Here is a 22333-nt window from a genome sequence, read left to right as displayed (position 1 = left end):
GTCAACTATCTATCACTATACTACTTATCCTATACACTATTCATCCAATGCTGTACATTACTAACATGACATAGGAGCATATCACATGCCACATTACCTCACAATTCACATGAAGCAATATGTACAAAAATGCATGATATTTTTCACATTCCAAAATACAAATAGCACGATTTGTGTCTTCAGGGGTATGACCACTACAGCACAGTCTGCCATCCTTACACATACAGTGGCTTGCAAAAGTATTCACCCCCATGGTGCTTTTTTACTAACACAGATAGTGTGGTGTAAACTACAGCTATAATTCCAATTTTAAATTTTTAATGTTCAACATGCTCTCTCTTATAGGATTGCTTCATATATTGACTGAAACAGAATTTTATTAATTTGCATCTCTGACTTAGTGGGATAAGAACCAGAGCAACTCATTAAACCTCCCTTGCTGGGTGGCATTATATGCAGAACTGTGTCCTATACATCTATTATGAATTAGTGATCATCACCACAATTAAATTCAAGATCTTTACTGCATAGAAATGCATCTCATCTTCTAAGTGGAGCAGGATCATTTTTGCCACAAATCTCCAGGACAGCTATGTAATTTTGATACCTAGATTCATATTGGTACCAAGGCTATACAAGTTTTCGCTTTGGATAAGTCTCTATAAGCTTTCCACATCTTGCCACTAGGATTTGGGATTTCTGCCCATTATTCAAGGCAAAACTGCTCCAGCTCCTTCAAGTTAGATGGTTCCCTCTGGTGAACAGCAATATTCAAGTCTGACCACAGATTCTTAATTGGATTAAGGTCTGGACTTTAACTAAAGGTACCCTCACACATAACGATTTCTTTAACGATATCGTTGCATTCTGTGACATAGCAACGATATCGTTAACAAAATCGTTATGCGTGACAGCGATCAACGATCAGGCCCCTGCTGGGAGATCGTTTTTCGCTGGGAGTGATCAGGACCTTTTTTTTGGTCGCTGATCACCTGCTGTCATCGCTGAATTGGCGTGTGTGATGCCGATCCAGTGATGTGTTTGGAGCGCCCCCAGACACAGGGCCACGCGTTTCGGTACCGGGCCTCTCTGGTTCGGTTCTGAGGCTGTCACGGTGGCTAGACCCGGTCCGCGACCCTGCTAAGGGGCGTCCAATGAAAATAGTGGAACAGTCTTTCAGAAGTTCGTGACGCCACCTGTGGTGTTCGATCAGGGTGACCGACGCTGCTATGGGGTCCGCTGGGGTGTTGGAATGGCAGCCGGATGGTATACCTTCCCACAGGGGAAGTATGTCCCCAGGGCTTCCCAGTAAGGTGGATGGTGATGGAGTGAGGTGCAGTCAATAACGAAGACACAAGGTTGCAGTCTCTTTACCTCTTTACTGAAGGCTTCAGGATCCTCAATCCAAAGTACGTTTAACAGGGCTCTCAGAGACCGGCCGGTCCGATGGGCACATCCAGAGTTTCCCTCGCAGATGGAAATCGTTGCCTACCAATAGCGCCTGTGTGTTATAGTCCTATCCTGCTGAGCATTCGGAATAGTCCTCACAACTGCTGTTCTCGTTCGTTCGTTCTCTACAGCTCTCTCTCTTTCGTTCTTTGGTTCCAGATGTTACTAATTTCTAACGTCCCCCAGGTATGTTTTGGCTAGGACGCCACCCGTATGACCTGAAGGCTTGAAGGTCTTCCGGGACCCTAGAGACGCCCCTCTCCCAATGTTGCCCCCTATGTCTTCGTAGGTGTAGTAAGGTAGACAGCCAGCCTATGACCAACTATCCAGCGGAGTTTGAAGTAAGGCCTGAAGTTAGTTACTCCTACGGTGTTCCGGCCACCGACTACGCGCCTCAGTAAGATGTTGCCTCTCTCTCTCGGCATGACTCTTACTGGCTCTCCTTTGTGCTTGATCTCGTTTACACATTTCCACAATATCCTTCCCTTTGTGTCTCTTTCTTAGGATACCGCCGCAAGGTAGTGCAGGCGCGGTTCCGTTACGTTCTGTTCTGTTCGCTAGGCACCTGCCAGGTTCCCACGCCTGACAGGGACCCCCTGTGCCTTCTCCCTGCAACACCCCCTGCCACAGGATGTTGCCTGGTTCCAACCCAGTCAGCTTCTAACTAACTTCCTCCCCAGCCCCTAGTTTTACCAGTGTGAGGAGTGGCCCAATAAATAAAGCCTTTTTCTCCCCCTAGTGGCCTGAGTGTGAAGTGTAATGTGTTCTAGTGATACCTGGTCAGGAGAACTCCTTAGTGCCATCAGACATACCGCTGTTCCCCTTAGCGGCAGAGCGCCATACTGCAACAACCAGATCTCTGGGGCGCTGCATGTTCACTGGTAACCAGGGTAAATATCGAGTTACTAAGCACAGGGCCGCGCTTAGTAACCCGATATTTACCCTGGTTACCATTGTAAAAGTTAAAAAAGTACATACTCACATTCTGTTGTCTGTCACGTCCCCCGGCGTCAGCTTCCCTGCACTGACTGTGTCAGCGCCGGCTGGCCGTAAAGCAGAGCACAGCGGTGACGTCAATGCTGTGCTCTGCTTTTCGGCCGGTGCTGACACAGTTAGTGCGGGAAGCTGACGCCGGGGGACGTGACAGACAATGGAATGTGAGTATGTACTGTTTTTTTTTTTTAACTTTTACAATGGTAACCAGGGTAAATATCGGGTTACTAAGCGCGGCCCTGCGCTTAGTAACCCGATATTTACCCTGGTTACCCGGGCACTTCGGCATCGTTGAAGACAGTTTCAATGATGCCGAAGTCGTTAGTCACTGGAGAGAGGTGTCTGTGTGACAGCTCCCCAGCGACCACACAACGACTTACCAACGATCACGGCCAGGTCGTATCGCTGGTCGTGATCGTTGGTAAGTCATTTAGTGTAACGGTACCTTAAGTCGCTCCAAAACATTTACACGTTTCCCCTCAAACCACTCGAGTGTTGCTTTAGCAGTATGCTTTGGGCAATTATCTTGTAGGAAGATGAACCTCCATCCCAGGCTCAAATCACTGAGAGGACTTGGACCATTTTCCCTGTCCCTGCTGCCATAAAACATCCCCACAGCTTGATTCTGCCACCACCATGGTTCACTGCGTTGTTCGTGGAGTGATGAGCTGTGTTTGTTTGGCGCCAGACATAGCATTTAACTATGTGGCCAAAAAGTTCAATTTTAGTCTCATCTGATCATATCATCTTCCATCTTACATTTGGGTAGTCTCCCATGTGTCTTTTGGCAAACTTAAAATAAGCATTACAATTTTTGTTAGCAACTAAAGGAAAAACTGCCCATTGTTCCATAAAAGCCACCTCAATGGCGTGTATGGCGTATTGTGGCTGTATGTACAGATACTTCAGTCTCTGCTTGGGAACTCTGCAGTTCCTTCAGCGTTACCTTTGGTCTCTGTGCAGCCTCTCTGATTAATGCCCTCCTTCCCCAGGCAGAGAGTTTTGGTGGGCAGCCCTCTCTTGGCAGGTTTGTTGTGGTACCATGTTCTCAAAAATGTTGTCACTGACTTGTTTGGAGCTCTCCTTGGTCTTCATGGTGTTGTTTGGTTAGTGGTGCCTCTCGTTTAATGGTGTTGCAGCCTCTGTGGTCTTTCACAACAGGTAAAATGTATATACTGACCGACATGTGACACTTAGATTACACACAGTTGAACTTCATTCCACTAAGCATGTGACTTGCCATATTTTTTGGACTATAAGACACACCTTAAATTTCCAGAAGGAAAATGGGGAAAAAATATTAATGCTTCAGATGAGGGTCGTCTTACAGTCCTGAATTCAGCTTACTGGGGGGGATGGGATTGGCAGTGCTGGTGGAGCGGAGTCACAGGGGGTGTTTGGTAGTCTGGCGATGTTATAACCCAGACTGGTTCGCAGGCTCGGCTGTGCTCGGTGGTGTGGGGGCTCCAGCGACATTTTGTGAAAGGCCGGAGCCCCTGCAGCCCAGATCCCAGTCTGGTGCTGCAGGTTCGGTGGTGCTCGGTAGTGCGGGGGCTACGGTGACATTTTGTGAAAGCTCGGAGACCCGCACTTTTATTGCCTTAATGCTGTGGCCTCTGTGAAAATGACCGCCAGAGGCGGCGCATGCGCAGATTGAGATCTCGGCAACGAGATCTTGGGAGTCGAGATCTCAGAGCCGAGATCTCAATCTGCGCATGTGTCGCCTCCAGCTGCCATTTTCCCAAAGGCCATAGCATTAAGGCAATAAAAGTGCAGGGGGCTCTGGGCGTTCACAAAATGTCGCCGGGGCCCCCCCTACGCCACCAAGCACAGCCGAACCTGCCGCACCAGCCGCACCAGGCTGGGATGGGAGCGAGATCATCGGCCTGCAGCGTCAGACCACCAGAAGAATCACCTGACTCCTGTTGCCACCACGCTAACTGTAAGTACATTCCGACTATAAGACGCACCGCCATTTTCTCCACAAATTTATGAGGAAAAAGTGCATCTTATAGTCTGAAAAATACGGTATGAAGGTAATTGTTTGCACCAGAAATTTTAATGGGCTTCATCGCAAAACGGGTGAATATATACTGTATGCACATGCCAATTTTTAGTTATATGATCCCATAAATTTAATTTATGCCTATATTTTTTTCACTTCACTTCACCAACTTAGGATATTTAGTGCTGATGCATCACACACTAATTGGATTACAAAAATTTTTAAACACAGGATGTATAGTAATAAGATAGTTAAAAAGCTGGGGGGGAATACTTTTGCAAGCCACTCTACATTGTAACATTGGTACTGCAATGTGCACAGTTAATAACACTGAAAGGAGAGCTCAGGGAGTGAATCTTGAGGACTGTATTGATCAGACACCATCATTGTAGCTACGATTTAAAAGTCTTCACTTGGGAATCAGAAACCTCCCAGTATTCGACTTGCTTTCGCATTGTTGAGTTTGTGCTATAATTTTTACAAAATCAATGCAATGTGTAAATATATTGTTGCAAGCAAAATTTGTAGTTGAGAAAAGCATCTTCAAATATCACCAATACAATTAACCCTTGTACTAACCAAGAGCTTTCCATCTTTAGTTGGTTGTCTTGAGAGGCTAACCCCCATCCATTGGTTATCCTGTTCTACTATACACGTCCTTCCACATTTTATACCATTTTGTTCACCTAAAAGAAAAATAAAGAGGAAAAATATGAATTAGAACTAAAGTGTCCATTGGTTTGCTACCTGGTTGGGTTTCACACAAGTATATGAGATATCTCGGGCAAATGTATTATCTTTCCACTATTATTCTTAATATCATCTTTAAAGTAAAGTCAAGCAAACAGTTGTTTTGCACATAATGCTGTCTCATCAGCAGTATTCTAGCTGTGTTATTTGTATCACCCTACATCAGTAACATTCATACATTTTGAACCCTGCATTATGGATCCAGCACATGTTGTCAGGTGTAGACAGGTCAGTCTCTTATCTTCTAGTGAACTACAGGATTATATAATCAACTATCAAATTTCTCCTTGGAGCACTCAGACTCCTTCCAACGAAGCTCAACATTTTCTTTCCTATGTCCCCCATGTGGCTGAAGATATAAATTGTTGCAAGTTTTACAGGAGGAAATAAATTTGCTAAAATTATGGGGTGCAATAGTTTTGATGCAAATAATCAAAAGGGTTGCAAAAAAAGTGTATTGAGAAAAAAAGATGCACACTACCTGCCAAATATTTGAGATATGAAGCAACCAGGAGCCCATGATCCTCCAGTGCTCTCAAATTCCAGGCGTGTACTACGGAGGACATAGAATGAACTTCAATCCAAAATTGCGGCCAGCATGCAGCCAGCGGGTAAGGAAAGGGTGAATCAAACACCGAAAACTCCGCCCATATGACCGAAAACTGGTCCCGTCAAATTCAGGTGACAGGTCCCCTTTAAGAAAGGACTGACTGATTTTCAGTTAAAAAAAAACAAGATAAAGACCATTTGGTCGAAATGTTGTATGATGGCGGAATAAAGTTTTTTCCAATCTTTCACCTGGACTGGATGCTGTTCCATATTTTATTTTTGATTTTCAGTTAAGTCATTCTGCAGCTAGCACTAGAGAGCCAAAGCGTAACATTCTGCAGCCAGCAATAATGGAACACATAGGCTAACAATGACATTATTTTAATGAAACCCAATTGCAAAAAATGTTGGTATTTTACTCCAAAAAATAAACAAACAGCGCTGGGGTCCTGGGTTCAAATCTCCCTAAGGACAACATCTTCAAGTAGTTTGCATGTTCTCTCCATGTTTGCGTGGGTTTCCCCCAGGTACTACAGTTTCCTCCCATACTCCAAAGACATAAAGGCAAACTGATAGGGAATTTAGATTATGAGCCCCAATACAATTTAACTTTCTGGATTTTTTTAGATTCTGTCTCTCCCAGTTGATGTGTATCTATGATAAACATTACAGACCTCTCCATTATTTGTAGGTGGGAAAACTTGCAAAATCGGCAGTGTATCAAATACTTATTTTTCCCACTGTATATAAACACACAGTATATATGTTCCGAGAGGCGACAATTATTATTTTTATCTCATAAATCAATAATACACATGAAAATAAGAAATGTTGTAATAAATCTTATGATATCAATCTGCTTCTTTCTGTGACAGAATTGATCTTTCATTCTCAAAATTCTCAATTCAAGGATAAAATCTGTACTCGGTGAAGACAGACTTTCCCATCACCAAAGTAATTCATGGCAGCTGCTACTGATGAGATTCTATGTAGAAGGGAAAGAGAAGGAGGTAAGAGGAACTAGAGGCAGAGCTTGTCCCTCCTCTGGGCACCAGGATGGAGGACGTTATCATAGTATTGGGGCCAGGATGGGGGACATTGTTACAGGATGGGGGACATTATTAAAAAAGGGGCCAGAATAGGGAACTTTATTAAAGAAAAAGCCCAGCGTGAGGAATATTGTTAAGGAAAGGGGCCAGGGTGGGGCACATAATTACAGGATGGGAGTCAGGATGGGTGACTTAATTAATGAAAGGGGCCAGGATGGGAGACATTATTATGGAATAGGGGTCAGTACAAGGTATATTAATATAAAATGGGGGCCAAGACATTGAACATTATAACAGGATGGGGACAGGATGGAAAACATTATTACAGGAGCTTGTACATCTGACCAACATGCTGGAGGAGGCCCAGGTCCAAATTTTGCACTGGGGCCCATTATTACAGGATGGGGGAGACATTGAGCATTATAACAGGATGGCAGACATTATTACAGGATGAAGGACCGGATGGGTGACATTATTAAAGAAAGGGGCCAGGATGGGGGACAGTATTACAGGATGGGGAACAGTACAAGGTATAATAATACAAGATGGGGGGCAAGACATTGAACATTAAAACAGGATGGGGGACAGGATGGAACATATTATTACAGGAGCTTGTACATCTGACCAACATGCTGGAGGAGGCCCAGGTCCACATTTTGCACTGGGGCCCATAGGAATCTATTTACGCCAATGGTAGAACCCCATGGAATCAGTTTAATTTTTACTTCCACCTACTCTTATAAAGTGTCCAGCGTGGCATTATGATGAATACGGATGTCCTAACACTCTGAACAGTCTACAGTTAGCCTAATATGTACCTAATAACTAACATTTCCATCCATAAAATGATTGTGACCCAGGTACCGAGAGGGTAGAGATCTTTCTCATTTATTTGTACAGAACCACTTGGACTCTTGTGGATCACTGCCGATAATAAGCTAAGCAGAAGTGTGTAGGGATTGGGCAATGGGCGCATCCTTGTATGATCTACGGCCACATGTAAAATACTATCCTTGCATTTTAAGATATGTTATTCTCCCACATAGTTGGGTTCTGCTCTTGTGCTATCTGGCACATGTTTCCAGCACAGGCGGGGAAAATCGACACCAGAAGACTTTAATGCTGCAACCTCATGCAGTCATATTTATTGAAAATGTAATTTAAGCCACATGCTTCACTGCAATTATAAACTAACAGACATAAAAGCAACCACAATCATATTTGGCTCCAGTTAAGAAGAACCTCCATTTATAGGATCCCACAAACTTTAAGCTCACTCTATAAATGTATTCATTGCAAAGAAAGGGAAAAATGATGCCCTGTGTAATAAACCACTTATTCCTGCACAAGCAGCATTCAGTTTCATTTTTCATGTATCTCTATGTAGTCAAAAATATCATAGTCTTGACCCATAAACTTCAACTAATCTAGGAATGATGAAAATGAACCAAAAGTAGAGATGGAGAGAAAATGTTATAACTATTTACTAACAATTATTATTATATATGAAATTCGCTTTGGGTTTCTGACAGGTAGTCACACTTAAAAGGAATGTGTCATCAGAAAATGTCCTGTTGATTAAATTAGGCTTTTTGTGTTACGTTTTTTTCATTGGCATTTTTTTTTTAAATCACAATCTTTATAATAAAAAATAAGATTAGTATGCTTGCAATATTCACACTGGCCACTAGGATTTTTTTTAGACTTACTTCCTGTCCTCTCAGGAAGAGTTTTCCGCAGTTTCCTTCTTTATCATCAGAGGCAGGACTCGCACATAATATATCTATACACCAATCACAACAAGTGATGTCACTGCTGACCCTGCTCCCTTAACCTTCACAACGACCTTTGCACATGCTCATTAGATAGTTTAATAAAAATAATATGAGGATGTTTCATCAAGCCCGGTGATTCCCTCTTGTTAAGGGGCATTTTGGACCAGCTGCTCTTGATTCATTGAGAGGCACATACCTCTTAATGAATCAGGTGAGGCGTGTAGTGGCGCATGCCGCCACATGCGCCTAGCCACAAATCTTATTCCAGTCCATGCTGTAGTAAGATTTGTGGTGTTCTGCCTCTTGTCATATATTTGATGAGTAGGTGTCACCACGCCCGACCTGTTCTGACCTGTCCCACTCCAACTCGGCCCACTTTGTCAGAGCTGGGGCAACAATGTCTTGAACATGCCAAAAGTCATTTTTTATGTGCAACCTCACAAATGAGACTTTTCAAAGCCTATGCTGTCAGAAATCTTTGATGTTTTAGCGGATAGCACTTGGCCCAATGTTATACTATGGGGCAGCGGAGATCTTCGATTTTTTTCTCATGCCGTTTCGCACAAGAAAAGAATTGCAGCATGCTGCAAATTACTCTGCAAATCGGATGCCGCTCATCCATACAAGTCTATCGGTGTGTGAAACATTGGACTGTGCTCTGACGTCATCTGAGTGAAGTCCGTTGTGTGCTCACAGAGACAATGGAGAAGATGGAGAAATGAAGTTCTCCATCTTTTCCGCACCCGGACCCCACTCATATTCCACTTGACTCAAACTCTAAACCTAGTGAATTCAGACAGTAATCCTTTCCTTTCTAATGTCATAGTATACAGGATGAAGAAAATGTGATTATTTGATGGGGATGAGATTGGAGTACCTCAAAATGCCTAGATCCTTTCTGGGATATTGACAGCAGGGCAGGAAAGCCGTCCATCTCCTTCTACTACATTCCTGATCATGAAATAGTTACTAAATCCTATTACAAATCGATTTCTCGCACTTTACATAGTAAAGCTTCATGTTTGAGATGTTTTCACAAGGGGAATGATAGCGCAGAGTTTTTTCAAAACACGACTTCTTGTAACCATGGCAACTTCAAGAGCGGTGAATTAGTGGCTTGAGGTTTGGTTAGTGGCCTTGATTTACACTTATTTCTTATATACTCAACTTAAAAGGAACTCTCAGTAAAGATAAAAGCGGTCAGTGAAACTAAAAACATCATGGTATGGTTTCTTCATCTTTATCTTTTTCATTTCCCAGCCGCGTATAAAAATGTTGCAGAAAATGTTCAAACCAAATGAAACATCTCAGTAGCTTCAACTCTGGTCTAAGGGTACCATCACACAGTGCCATTTTGATCGCTACGACGGCACGATTCGTGACGTTCCAGCGATATCCATACAATATCGCTGTGTCTGACACGCAGCAGCGATCAGGGACCCTGCTGAGAATCGTACGTCGTAGCAGATCGTTTGGAACTTTCTTTCGTCGGTGGATCTCCCGCTGTCATCACTGGATCGGTGTGTGTGACACCGATCCAGCGATGCGTTCGCTTGTAACCATGGTAAACATCGGGTTACTAAGCGCAGGGCCGCGCTTAGTAACCCGATGTTTATCCTGGTTACCATCGTAAATGTAAAAAAAAAAACAGTACATACTTACATTCCGGTGTCCGTCAGGTCCCTTGCCGTCTGCTTCCCGCACTGACTGACTGCCGGCCGTAAAGTGAAAGCAGAGCACAGCGCGCTGTGCTGTGCTTTCAGTTTACGGCCAGCAGTCAGTCAGTGCGGGAAGCAGATGGCAAGGGACAGACACCGGAATGTAAGTATGTAATGTTTGTTTTCTTTTTACGCTGGTAACCAGGGTAAACATCGGGTTACTAAGCGCGGCCCTGCGCTTAGTAACCCGATGTTTACCCTGGTTACCCGGGGACCTCGACATCGTTGGTCGCTGGAGAGCTGTCTGTGTGACAGCTCTCCAGCGACCACACAACGACTTACCAACGATCACGGCCAGGTCGTATCGCTGGTCATGATCGTTGGTAAATCGTATAGTGTAACGGTACCCTAAGGTAATTTATAACATAGGTTGGAAATTAAATTAGTGGATAACAACCCAATGGTTGAGGCCCACATGCACAACAGATAAGTCTTTGGAAATAGTCTGGATATTCTACCGATCTAATGTGTAGGGAGGCCTCATTTTCTCCCCGCATAGACGATATCAGGAAAGAGAAGGATCCGATTGTTGGACTCTCAAAAGGCTGATCCGTTTTTTTGAAGGGACACAGGCCGAGCTTGTTGACCAAGAGAACGCTCCTGTGTATGGGGAAATTAAGAGAGATAGCTGTCAGCCAAATGAAGATTCATCCAACAACTATCTAATGTGTATGATCGCCAACAGCAATCTTCTGAGTGTATTGGTTACCTGAGGCCAGGGATTGGTCCAGCGCTGTATTAGGAAATAGCATGAATATTAATTCCCTAAGGCTTATAGAGTTAAATGACAACCCACACTCAGCTGATGGCCGGAGACCAGTGTGGAAAGTTTAGAATTAGAAAAGGGGTTGTCCATGCTTGTAATTAATGATGAGCGAGTGTGCTCGCTACTCGAGTTTTCCAATCATGCTCGGGTGTTCTCCGAGTATCTTCGGTGTGCTTGTAGATTATGTTTGTGTCTCCACAGCTGCATGATTTGCGGCTGCTAGACAGCCAGAATACATGTGGGGATTCCCTAACAAACAGGCAATCTGTTGTGAATTCTGTGGTCAAGCTCCCTCCTGTGGTCATGAGTGGTACTTCGGCTGGTTCTGTCCATGAGCTTCCTCTGGTGGATGTGAGTGGGGCTGCGGCTTCTGAGTTTCCTTCCTCAGGTGACGAGGTTAAGTCGTTAGGTGCTGCTCTATTTAACTCCACCTAGTTCTTTGTTCCTTGCCTCCAGTCAATGTTCCAGTATTGGTCTTGCTCTCTCCTGGATCGTTCTTGTGGCCTGTCTTCCCTGCATAAGCTAAGTTCTGCTTGTGTTTCTTTTGTTTGCTATTTTTTCTGTCCAGCTTGCTATTTTGGTTTGTCTTGCTTGCTGGAAGCTCTGGGACGCAGAGGAAGCACCTTCGTACCGTTAGTCGGTGCGGAGGGTCTTTTTGCGCCCTCTGCGTGGTTGTTTGTAGGTTTTTGTGCTGACCGCAAAGCTCTCTTTCCTATCCTCGGTCTATTCAGTAAGTCGGGCCTCACTTTGCTAAAATCTATTTCATCTCTGTGTTTGTATTTTCATCTTTACTCACAGTCATTATATGTGGGGGGCTGCCTTTTCCTTTGGGGAATTTCTCTGAGGCAAGGTAGGCTTATTTTTCTATCTTCTAGCTAGTTTCTTAGGCTGTGCCGAGGCGCCTAGGTCTGGTCAGGAGCGCTCCACGGCTACTTCTAGTGTGGTGTGATAGGATTAGGGATTGCGGTCAGCAGAGTTCCCACGTCTCAGACCTCGTCCTATGTTATTAGTAACTATCAGGTCATTTTGTGTGCTCTTAACCACCAGGTCCATTGTGGTTCTGAATCACCAGTTCATAACAGTACTGGAGGCCCAAAGTACTAATGCTTCTCAATAGAGGGAAAAGAGAAGTTCTGAGACCATTTTTTTTTCTCTGCACTGTGTTTTGTCTTTCTTTTCCCCTAGACATTTGGGTGGTTCAGGACACAGGTGTAGTGATGGACATTAAAGGTCTGTCTTCTTGTGTGGATCATCTCACTGCAAGAGTACAAAATATTCAAGACTTTGTGGTTCAGAATTCTATGTTAGAACCTAGAATTCCTATTCCTGATTTATTTTCTGGAGATAGAGCTAAGTTTCTGAATTTCAAAAATAATTGTAAACTATTTCTGGCTTTGAAACCCCGCTCCTCTGGTAACCCAGTTCAACAAGTAAAGATCATTATTTCTTTATTACGTGGCGACCCTCAAGACTGGGCATTTTCCCTTGCGCCAGGAGATCCAGCATTATGTGATATTGATGCATTTTTTCTGGCGCTCGGATTGCTCTATGATGAACCTAATTCAGTGGATCAGGCAGAGAAAATCTTGCTGGCTCTGTGTCAGGGTCAGGATGAGGTAGAGATATATTGTCAGAAGTTTAGGAAATGGTCTGTGCTCACTCAATGGAATGAATGTGCTCTGGCAGCAATTTTCAGAAAGGGTCTCTCTGAAGCCCTTAAGGATGTCATGGTGGAATTTCCTATGCCTGCTGGTCTGAATGAGTCTATGTCTTTGGCCATTCAGATCGATCGACGCTTACGTGAGCGTAAAACTGTGCACCATTTGGCAGTATTATCTGAGCATAAACCTGAGCCTATGCAATTTGATAGGACTTTGACCAGAGATGAACGGCAAGAACACAGACGTCGGAATGGGCTGTGTTTTTACTGTGGTGATTCCACTCATGCTATCTCCGATTGTCCTAAGCGCACCAGGCGTTTCGCTAGGTCTGCCACCATTGGTACGGTACAGTCGAAATTTCTTTTGTCCGTTACTTTGATCTGCTCTTTGTCATCCTATTCTGTCATGACATTTGTGGATTCAGGCGCTGCCCTGAATTTGATGGACTTGGAGTTTGCTAGGCACTGTGGGTTTTTCTTGGAGCCCTTGCAGTATCCTATTCCATTGGGAGGAATTGATGCTACGCCTTTGGCCAAGAATAAGCCTCAGTACTGGACCCAACTGACCATGTGCATGGCTCCTGCGCATCAGGAGGATATTCGCTTTTTGGTGTTGCATAATCTGCATGATGTGGTCGTGTTGGGGTTGCCATGGCTACAGGTCCATAACCCAGTATTGGATTGGAAATCTATGTCTGTGTCCAGCTGGGGTTATCAGGGGGTACATGGTGATGTTCCATTTCTGTCTATTTCATCATCCACCCCTTCTGAGGTTCCAGAGTTCTTGTCGGATTACCGGGATGTATTTGATGAGCCCAAATCCAGTGCCCTACCTCCGCATAGGGATTGCGATTGTGCTATCGATTTGATTCCTGGTAGTAAATTTCCTAAAGGTCGACTGTTTAATTTGTCTGTGCCTGAGCACGCCGCTATGCGGAGTTATGTAAAGGAATCCTTGGAGAAGGGTCATATTTGCCCGTCGTCGTTGCCATTGGGATCGGGGTTCTTTTTTGTGGCCAAGAAGGATGGTTCGCTGAGACCTTGTATTGATTACCGCCTTCTTAATAAAATCACAGTCAAATTTCAGTACCCCTTGCCGCTGCTGTCTGATTTGTTTGCTTGGATTAAGGGTACTTGTTGGTTCACCAAGATAGATCTTCGTGGTGCGTATAATCTTGTGCGTATTAAACAGGGCGATGAATGGAAAACAGCATTTAATACGCCCGAGGGCTATTTTGAGTACCTGGTTATGCCATTCGGGCTTTCCAATGCTCCATCTTTTTTTCAGTCCTTTATGCATGACAGCTTCAGAGAGTACCTGGATAAATTCCTGATTGTATACTTGGATGATATTTTGGTCTTCTCGGATGATTGGGAGTCTCATGTGAAGCAGGTCAGAATGGTGTTCCAGGTCCTGCGTGCTAATTCTTTGTTTGTGAAGGGATCTAAGTGTCTCTTTGGTGTTCAGAAGGTTTCATTTTTGGGGTTCATTTTTTCCCCTTCTACTATCGAGATGGACCCTGTTAAAGTTCAGGCCATTTATGATTGGACTCAGCCGACATCTCTGAAGAGTCTGCAGAAGTTCCTGGGCTTTGCTAATTTTTATCGTCGCTTCATCAATAATTTTTCTAGTATTGCTAAACCGTTGACTGATTTAACCAAGAAAGGTGCTGATGTGGTCAATTGGTCTTCTGCTGCTGTGGAAGCTTTTCAGGAGTTGAAGCGTCGTTTTTCTTCTGCCCCTGTGTTGTGCCAGCCAGATGTTTCGCTCCCGTTCCAGGTCGAGGTTGATGCTTCTGAGATTGGAGCAGGGGCTGTTTTGTCGCAAAGAAGTTCTGATGGCTCGATGATGAAACCATGTGCCTTCTTTTCCAGGAAGTTTTCGCCTGCTGAGCGTAATTATGATGTTGGCAATCGAGAGTTGCTGGCCATGAAGTGGGCATTCGAGGAGTGGCGTCATTGGCTTGAAGGAGCTAAGCATCACGTGGTGGTCTTGACTGATCACAAGAACTTGACTTATCTCGAGTCTGCCAAATGGTTGAATCCTAGACAGGCTCGTTGGTCGCTGTTTTTCTCCTGTTTTGACTTTGTGGTTTTGTACCTTCCGGGCTCTAAGAATGTGAAGGCGGATGCCCTGTCTAGGAGTTTTGTGCCCGACTCTCCGGGTTTGCCTGAGCCGGCGGGTATTCTCAAAGAGGGGGTAATTTTGTCTGCCATCTCCCCTGATTTGCGGCGGGTGCTGCAAAAATTTCAGGCTAATAGACCTGACCGTTGCCCAGCGGAGAAACTGTTTGTCCCTGATAAATGGACGAGTAGAGTTATCTCTGAGGTTCATTGTTCGGTGTTGGCTGGTCATCCTGGAATCTTTGGTACCAGAGATTTGGTGGCTAGATCCTTTTGGTGGCCGTCTCTGTCGCGGGATGTGCGTTCGTTTGTGCAGTCCTGTGGGACTTGTGCTCGGTTTAAGCCCTGCTGTTCTCGTGCCAGTGGGTTGCTTTTACCCTTGCCGGTCCCGAAGAGGCCCTGGAGACATATCTCTATGGATTTTATTTCGGATCTCCCTGTCTCTCAAAAGATGTCGGTCATTTGGGTGGTTTGTGATCGCTTCTCTAAGATGGTCCATTTGGTACCCTTGTCTAAATTGCCTTCCTCCTCTGATTTGGTGCCATTGTTTTTCCAGCATGTGGTTCGTTTACATGGCATTCCGGAGAACATCATTTCTGACAGAGGTTCCCAGTTTGTTTCGAGGTTTTGGCGAGTCTTTTGTGCTAGGATGGGCATTGATTTGTCTTTTTCCTCGGCTTTCCATCCTCAGACAAATGGCCAAACTGAACGAACCAATCAGACCTTGGAAACATATCTAAGATGCTTTGTTTCTGCTGATCAGGATGATTGGGTGTCCTTTTTGCCTTTGGCTGAGTTCGCCCTTAATAATCGGGCCAGCTCGGCTACTTTGGTTTCACCGTTTTTCTGCAATTCTGGTTTCCATCCTCGTTTCTCCTCAGGGCAGGTTGAGTCTTCGGACTGTCCTGGTGTGGATACTGTGGTGGATAGGTTGCAGCAGATTTGGACTCATGTAGTGGACAATTTGATATTGTCCCAGGAGAAGGTTCAACGTTTCGCTAACCGCAGGCACTGTGTGGGTCCCCGACTTCGTGTTGGGGATTTGGTTTGGTTGTCGTGTCGTTATATTCCTATGAAAGTTTCCTCTCCTAAGTTTAAGCCTCGTTTCATTGGTCCGTATAGGATTTCTGAGGTTCTTAATCCTGTGTCGTTTCGTTTGACCCTTCCAGCTTCTTTTTCCATCCATAATGTATTCCATAGGTCATTGTTGCGGAGATACGTGGCACCTGTGGTTCCATCCGTTGATCCTCCTGCCCCGGTTTTGGTTGAGGGGGAGTTGGAATATGTGGTGGAGAAGATTTTGGATTCTCGTATTTCGAGACGGAAACTCCAGTACCTGGTTAAGTGGAAGGGTTATGGTCAGGAAGATAATTCCTGGGTCTTTGCCTCTGATGTTCATGCTGCCGATCTGGTTCGTGCCTTTCATTTGGCTCATCCTGGTCGGCCTGGGGGCTCTGGTGAGGGTCCGGTGACCCCTCCTCAAGGGGGGTACTGTTGTGAATTCTGTGGTCAAGCTCCCTCCTGTGGTCATGAGTGGTACTTCGGCTGGTTCTGTCCATGAGCTTCCTCTGGTGGATGTGAGTGGGGCTGCGGCTTCTGAGTTTCCTTCCTCAGGTGACGAGGTTAAGTCGTTAGGTGCTGCTCTATTTAACTCCACCTAGTTCTTTGTTCCTTGCCTCCAGTCAATGTTCCAGTATTGGTCTTGCTCTCTCCTGGATCGTTCTTGTGGCCTGTCTTCCCTGCATAAGCTAAGTTCTGCTTGTGTTTCTTTTGTTTGCTATTTTTTCTGTCCAGCTTGCTATTTTGGTTTGTCTTGCTTGCTGGAAGCTCTGGGACGCAGAGGAAGCACCTTCGTACCGTTAGTCGGTGCGGAGGGTCTTTTTGCGCCCTCTGCGTGGTTGTTTGTAGGTTTTTGTGCTGACCGCAAAGCTATCTTTCCTATCCTCGGTCTATTCAGTAAGTCGGGCCTCACTTTGCTAAAATCTATTTCATCTCTGTGTTTGTATTTTCATCTTTACTCACAGTCATTATATGTGGGGGGCTGCCTTTTCCTTTGGGGAATTTCTCTGAGGCAAGGTAGGCTTATTTTTCTATCTTCAGGGCTAGCTAGTTTCTTAGGCTGTGCCGAGGCGCCTGGGTCTGGTCAGGAGCGCTCCACGGCTACTTCTAGTGTGGTGTGATAGGATTAGGGATTGCGGTCAGCAGAGTTCCCACGTCTCAGAGCTCGTCCTATGTTATTAGTAACTATCAGGTCATTTTGTGTGCTCTTAACCACCAGGTCCATTGTGGTTCTGAATCACCAGTTCATAACAGCAATCCCTGCATATGTTCAGGTTGTCTAACAGCCACAAATCATGCAGCTGCAGAGACAAAAACATAATCTACAGTACGAGCTTGCCGAAGATACTCAGAGAACACCCGAGCATGCTCGGAAAACCCGAGTAACGGGCACACTTGCTCATCACTACTTGTAATTCAAGTTTGAAGTCACTTCATGTAAATTCAGACTTTTTACCCTCACAAAGCGCACTGTGCATGCTGTAAGGTTTCTCCAGTGCTAGAGCCAGAAGCGAATAAGTGCACGATCGCAAATATATGATTTGCCTACTTGCAGTCACAGGCCGAATAGACATGTGCCGCCTTGCCCAGTACAAGCGAATTGAGCTAGACCGTAAATGTCTAGTCTGAATGTGGCCAGAAGATGCAAATCGCTCCCAGCAGCGGCATCAGTGAATACTGACAGCGTGCACTGAGTGCGCTGTAAGGATTTAAAGGTCTACAATCACATAGAGTCTAAATAGTAATTACGGCACTCTTGTGGATGCTGCTCAAGTAGGATCCTATCCCATGTAAATCTTGTAGAAAGCTTGGCACTCAAATAAATATTGTAAGAAGATTATTTTTGGATTGCCTGCACACAATAAAATTAAACAGATGGTATAATGACCTTCATCAGTCAAACTGCATATAAGTAACAAAAACAGATATATATATATATATATATATATACACTGTATATACAGTACATAAATATGTGTACATACATTTAAAAAAATGTAATTCAAATGTAATGTAAAAAAGTGAAAATCCAGCATGCAAGAAGAGAAATAATGTATCTAAAAAGTAGAAGGCAAGAATAATACTTATAAGCGAGTGCCCATGGACGCCCTCTCTGCTCTAACGCCACACACTGCTGCAGCAGGTGATCTTTTTATTTTATGTAGTAAAGAGATTTGAAAAGAAAATAATATTGAAATAATTGTGTATAATGTCTTATTAATGTACAATACATTGTGAATTATGAGCAATGTGTCATCCTAAGGACACCCACCAAATCCAATGTGGAAATTACATTACCGTCCCAGATTTCATTCTGTTTAAGGTAGAATATGGAATATTTTTTACAATGCTGCCCCCTTTGTTCTTAGTTGCTACATTTTATAACATGAAGTATTTCAGTAAAGATGTGAAAAACGATCTTCAAATGACAGTTGCATGTTTTCAAAAGTTCTTCAATAAAAAAAGCGACAAGCCAGGAAACATCTTTACCAGGAAAAACCTGTGAATTGCAAGGGTCATCTTATCTTGCTACCAAAGAGACATTTACCATGTGAAATATTCTTCCAGGAAGTAATTTATTGCATTTCGAGGCTTCTTACAAGCTGACAGCGATGTTTATGTTTTATACTTTAATTTGTATGCTAAAAGGTTATATAATGCTTTTTTTTTTTTATAGATTATTATATTTTAAATTTATTTATGTTTTTATTTATATTTTATATTTCTGTGTAACATTTGGATTGTTAAAGGGATTTTCCAGAGAAGTAAGACAAAAGTAAGTTAAAATAATAGTAAACTATCATCAAGGTTAAATGGGCTGTCCACTAGGACAACCCATTCTTAAACTAAATGTTCGGCACCGATAAAATAATAAAGCCTATACTCACCTCCTGTTCTGGCTCCACTACAGCGGTGTCGGCACTCATGGTCCCGGGGTGGTGATACTGTATATCAGTGCTCCCCAACTCTGGTCCTCAAGAGCCACCAACAGGTCATATTTTCAGGATTTCCTTAGTATTGCACAGGTGATGGAATTCTTGCCTTTCCAGGTGATGCAATTATCACCTGAGCAGTACTAAGGAAATCCTGAAAACATGACCTGTTGGTGGCTCTTGAGGACCGGAGTTGGGGAACACTGCTGTCGAATGTCACGTGATGCCCAATCAGCACTGGCATCACTGTCTTTGCCTTCGGACAAACTGAACCCGAACAGGAAGTCCGGGCTGCAGCTGATCTCTGGCTTCCTCTTTATGTTCAGTTTGTCCAAAGGCAGAGACAGTGATGCCAGCACTGATTGGCTGCCGGCGTCACGTGTCACAACACCGCATCACAGCCTCGGGGAGAGTGAGTGCTGACACCGTGGGAACGGCGCTAGCATGGGAGGTGAGTATAGGCTTTATTATTTTATTGAGGCCAAAGATTTAGTTTAAGAAGAGGTTGGACAAGCCCTTTAAGTGACATTAATGTAAAAATCACACTCATTGAGTGAAATGATCTTTAGCGCAGCATAAAAGATCATTATTCTCGGCAGTGCAGCGTCCTGTGTAAGCAGGACTCGCACTGCCAAGAACCATGGCAGCCCATACGCACTGAGCGATCTAATTTATGTCGTTCAGTACACATCGTTTACTTTGGCCTGTCTGTATAAACAGGCATTCAAATGATTGCCGACTGATAAAAATGTTTCTTTAACCAATTGGTGGTCATATCGTGCCACCGGAAGGTCTGTGTAAACGGACTCTAAGGCTGCCGTCACACTATCAGTATTTGGTCAGTATTTTACATCAGTATTTGTAAGCCAAAACCAGGAGTGGAGCAAATAGAATTAAAGTATAATAGAAACATGTCACCACTTCTGTATTTATCACCCACTCCTGGTTTTGGGTTACAAATACTGATGTAAAATACTGACCAAATACTGCTAGTGTGACGGCAGCCTAAGACTCATAAGATTCTCCAAGATTACAATGTGCAGTCTTTTATGAGTAGAGGAGTTGAAAAGAAAAGTTTTCTCTGCAAATCATTATAAATAAGTGACTGGTTTCACATGATGTGAAAAAGAATCAAAATGGGAGAAAAGACCCATTTGATATTTATTTTCAGCACCAGTGCAGCAGGATGTTTACCTCCTAGAATTTATAGAACCCAAACCAACTGTAAAACAGATCACAAAGACCCCAATTCATCAAAGTGCTCTTGCCATAAATCTTCTTAATCTTGATGAGTTGCTAAATTTTTGTGCAACCCGAGATTACGCAAAACATTTTGTGGCTTTAGCCATTTTTACACCCGTTTTGCCCAGCTCCAAACCATTTTCTTGTAACATCTGCCATTGTGGAAGGTCAATGGCAAAACTTGAATCTCATGCCAAAGAGACTTTTGGGGCACCCTAGGCTTCAGGGCCGGGGTGCGATCACAACCACTGCACCTATTGTAGTGAAAGGTTCAGGACACCTTCATACACAATAAGTGGTCATCTGATACTGCGGAAATTGGCAGCGTGGGGAAATGTAAAGTGGTTGGTCACATTTAGATATCCAGATACTTGAGAGAGATTAAGAATCTACACTTACAGTATACATAATTTATGGGAAATGCATTACTGGGTTTTTTGAAAAATTTTTTTTTACAATTTTCAATTCTCCATTAAATCAATCTCTCTAAAGAAAACACCAGAATATATACCCATAGAAATAATATTTGAAGGAAAAGTGAACCTTACAATAGTTAATTACACTATCAGCAGTTCCTTAAAATATTTCTATGTACTCTTTAAAATTTTAAGCGATTTATTAACATCTGCTATGGAGAAAACAAATCACCCATGACCTGTTCTCCCAGGGATACAGAGGGGGCTGGATACTGATGTTTTTGCAGCTTTTTGGTGCCAAAAAATACACATTTTGCAAAACGGAGTAAAATGCTGCAGTACTGAGAAAATACACCAAGTAGCAACTGGAGTGAAGTTGCTGCAAATTTTGCAACATTTTGAAAAGTCCACAGGCGAAAACATCTAGAATCACTAAATTTCTCCCACAAAGCAGAAAACAAAACAAAACAAAAAAAAATTGGAGCACATATAAAGCAGACATAGAAAAGGCACAAATTGAACGATGAATTGGGTGCAAACAAAAATAAGGTACAAAACTAAACAAAAAACAGGAGCAAAGGCAATGATGAAAAGGTTGCAATAATGCTCAGATTTCCTACAGTTATGCCTGCTCTAATTCTGTATTTCTCCAGGAAAATGCAAAAACCTATCGCTTCCACATCTGGAGCAGCGGTCTTACATCCGAGTGGACCAAGGAGGAATGGAGGGGGACAATTATGATCTAGACTCTATGCTTCTTTTAATACATCCTAAAACTGTGTTTGCCTTTTTTGCTGCTGCATCACACTGTTGACTCATGTGCAGTCTGTGATATATTAGTATACCCAAGTCTTATTTACACAAGCTGTTGTTTACTGTAGTTCTATCCCTCCCATTCTGTAGATGTAATTTTCGTTTTTCTGGCCCAGATGTAGAATCTTGTATTTTTCCCTGCTAAATACCATTCTATTAAGGTACCTTCACACTGAGCAACTTTAGAACAATAACGATAGCGATCCGTGACGTTGCAGCGTCCCGGATAGCGATATCGTTGTGTTTGACACGCAGCAGCGATCAGGATCCTGCTGTGACATCTCTGGTCGGAGCTGAAAGTCCAGAACTTTATTTCGTCGCTGGATCACCCGCTGACATCGCTGAATCGGCATGTGTGACGCCGATCCAGCGATGTGTTCACTTGTAACCAGGGTAAACATCGGGTTACTAAGTGCAGGGCCGTGCTTAGTAACCCGATGTTTACCCTGGTTATCATTGTAAATGTAAAAAAAAAAACATACTTACATTCCGGTGTCTGTCGCGTCCCCCGGCGTCAGTTTCCCTGCACTGTGTCAGCGCCGGCCGGCCGTAAAGCATAGCACAGCGGTGACGTCACCGCTCTGCTTTACGGCCGGCGCTGACACAGTGCAGGGAAGCTGACGCCGGGGGACGTGACAGACACCGGAATGTAAGTATGTAGTGGTTTTTTTTACATTTACAATGGTAACCAAGGTAAACATCGGTTACTAAGCGCGGCCCTGCGCTTAGTAACCCGATGTTTACCCTGGTTACCCGGGGACTTCGGCATCGTTGGTCGCTGAAGAGCTGTCTGTGTGACAGCTCTCCATCGACCACACAACGACTAAACAGCGACGCTGCAGCGATCGGCATCATTGTCTATATCACTGCAGCGTCGCTTAATGTGACGGTACCTTTAGTTACAGCCCATTGTTGTTATCTAGATCCTTCTAAATCTTTTTTTCTGTCTTCTCTAGTGTTAGCTATCTCTCCTAGCTTTACATTGTCTGCTAAATTGATTAGTTTACCTTCAGTTCCTTTATTAAAATAAAA

General features: G+C 43.8%; 1 protein-coding gene across 2 annotated transcripts in view; it reads right to left on the bottom strand.

The window, feature by feature from the left end:
• The window catches only part of ITGA4 (integrin subunit alpha 4), a 159144-nt gene that overhangs the window by 111684 nt on the left and 25127 nt on the right, over nucleotides 1–22333 (bottom strand). For both annotated transcript variants that reach the window (XM_069733230.1, XM_069733231.1), the window contains exon 3: nucleotides 5027–5133. In XM_069733230.1, coding sequence (XP_069589331.1) covers nucleotides 5027–5133 — 107 coding nt within the window. The remainder of the gene's footprint in view (nucleotides 1–5026; nucleotides 5134–22333) is intronic.

This window comes from Ranitomeya imitator, chromosome 7 (genome assembly GCF_032444005.1).
Source record: "Ranitomeya imitator isolate aRanImi1 chromosome 7, aRanImi1.pri, whole genome shotgun sequence".
Lineage (NCBI taxonomy): Eukaryota > Metazoa > Chordata > Amphibia > Anura > Dendrobatidae > Ranitomeya > Ranitomeya imitator.
This window is presented reverse-complemented; position numbering and strand designations above follow the sequence as displayed.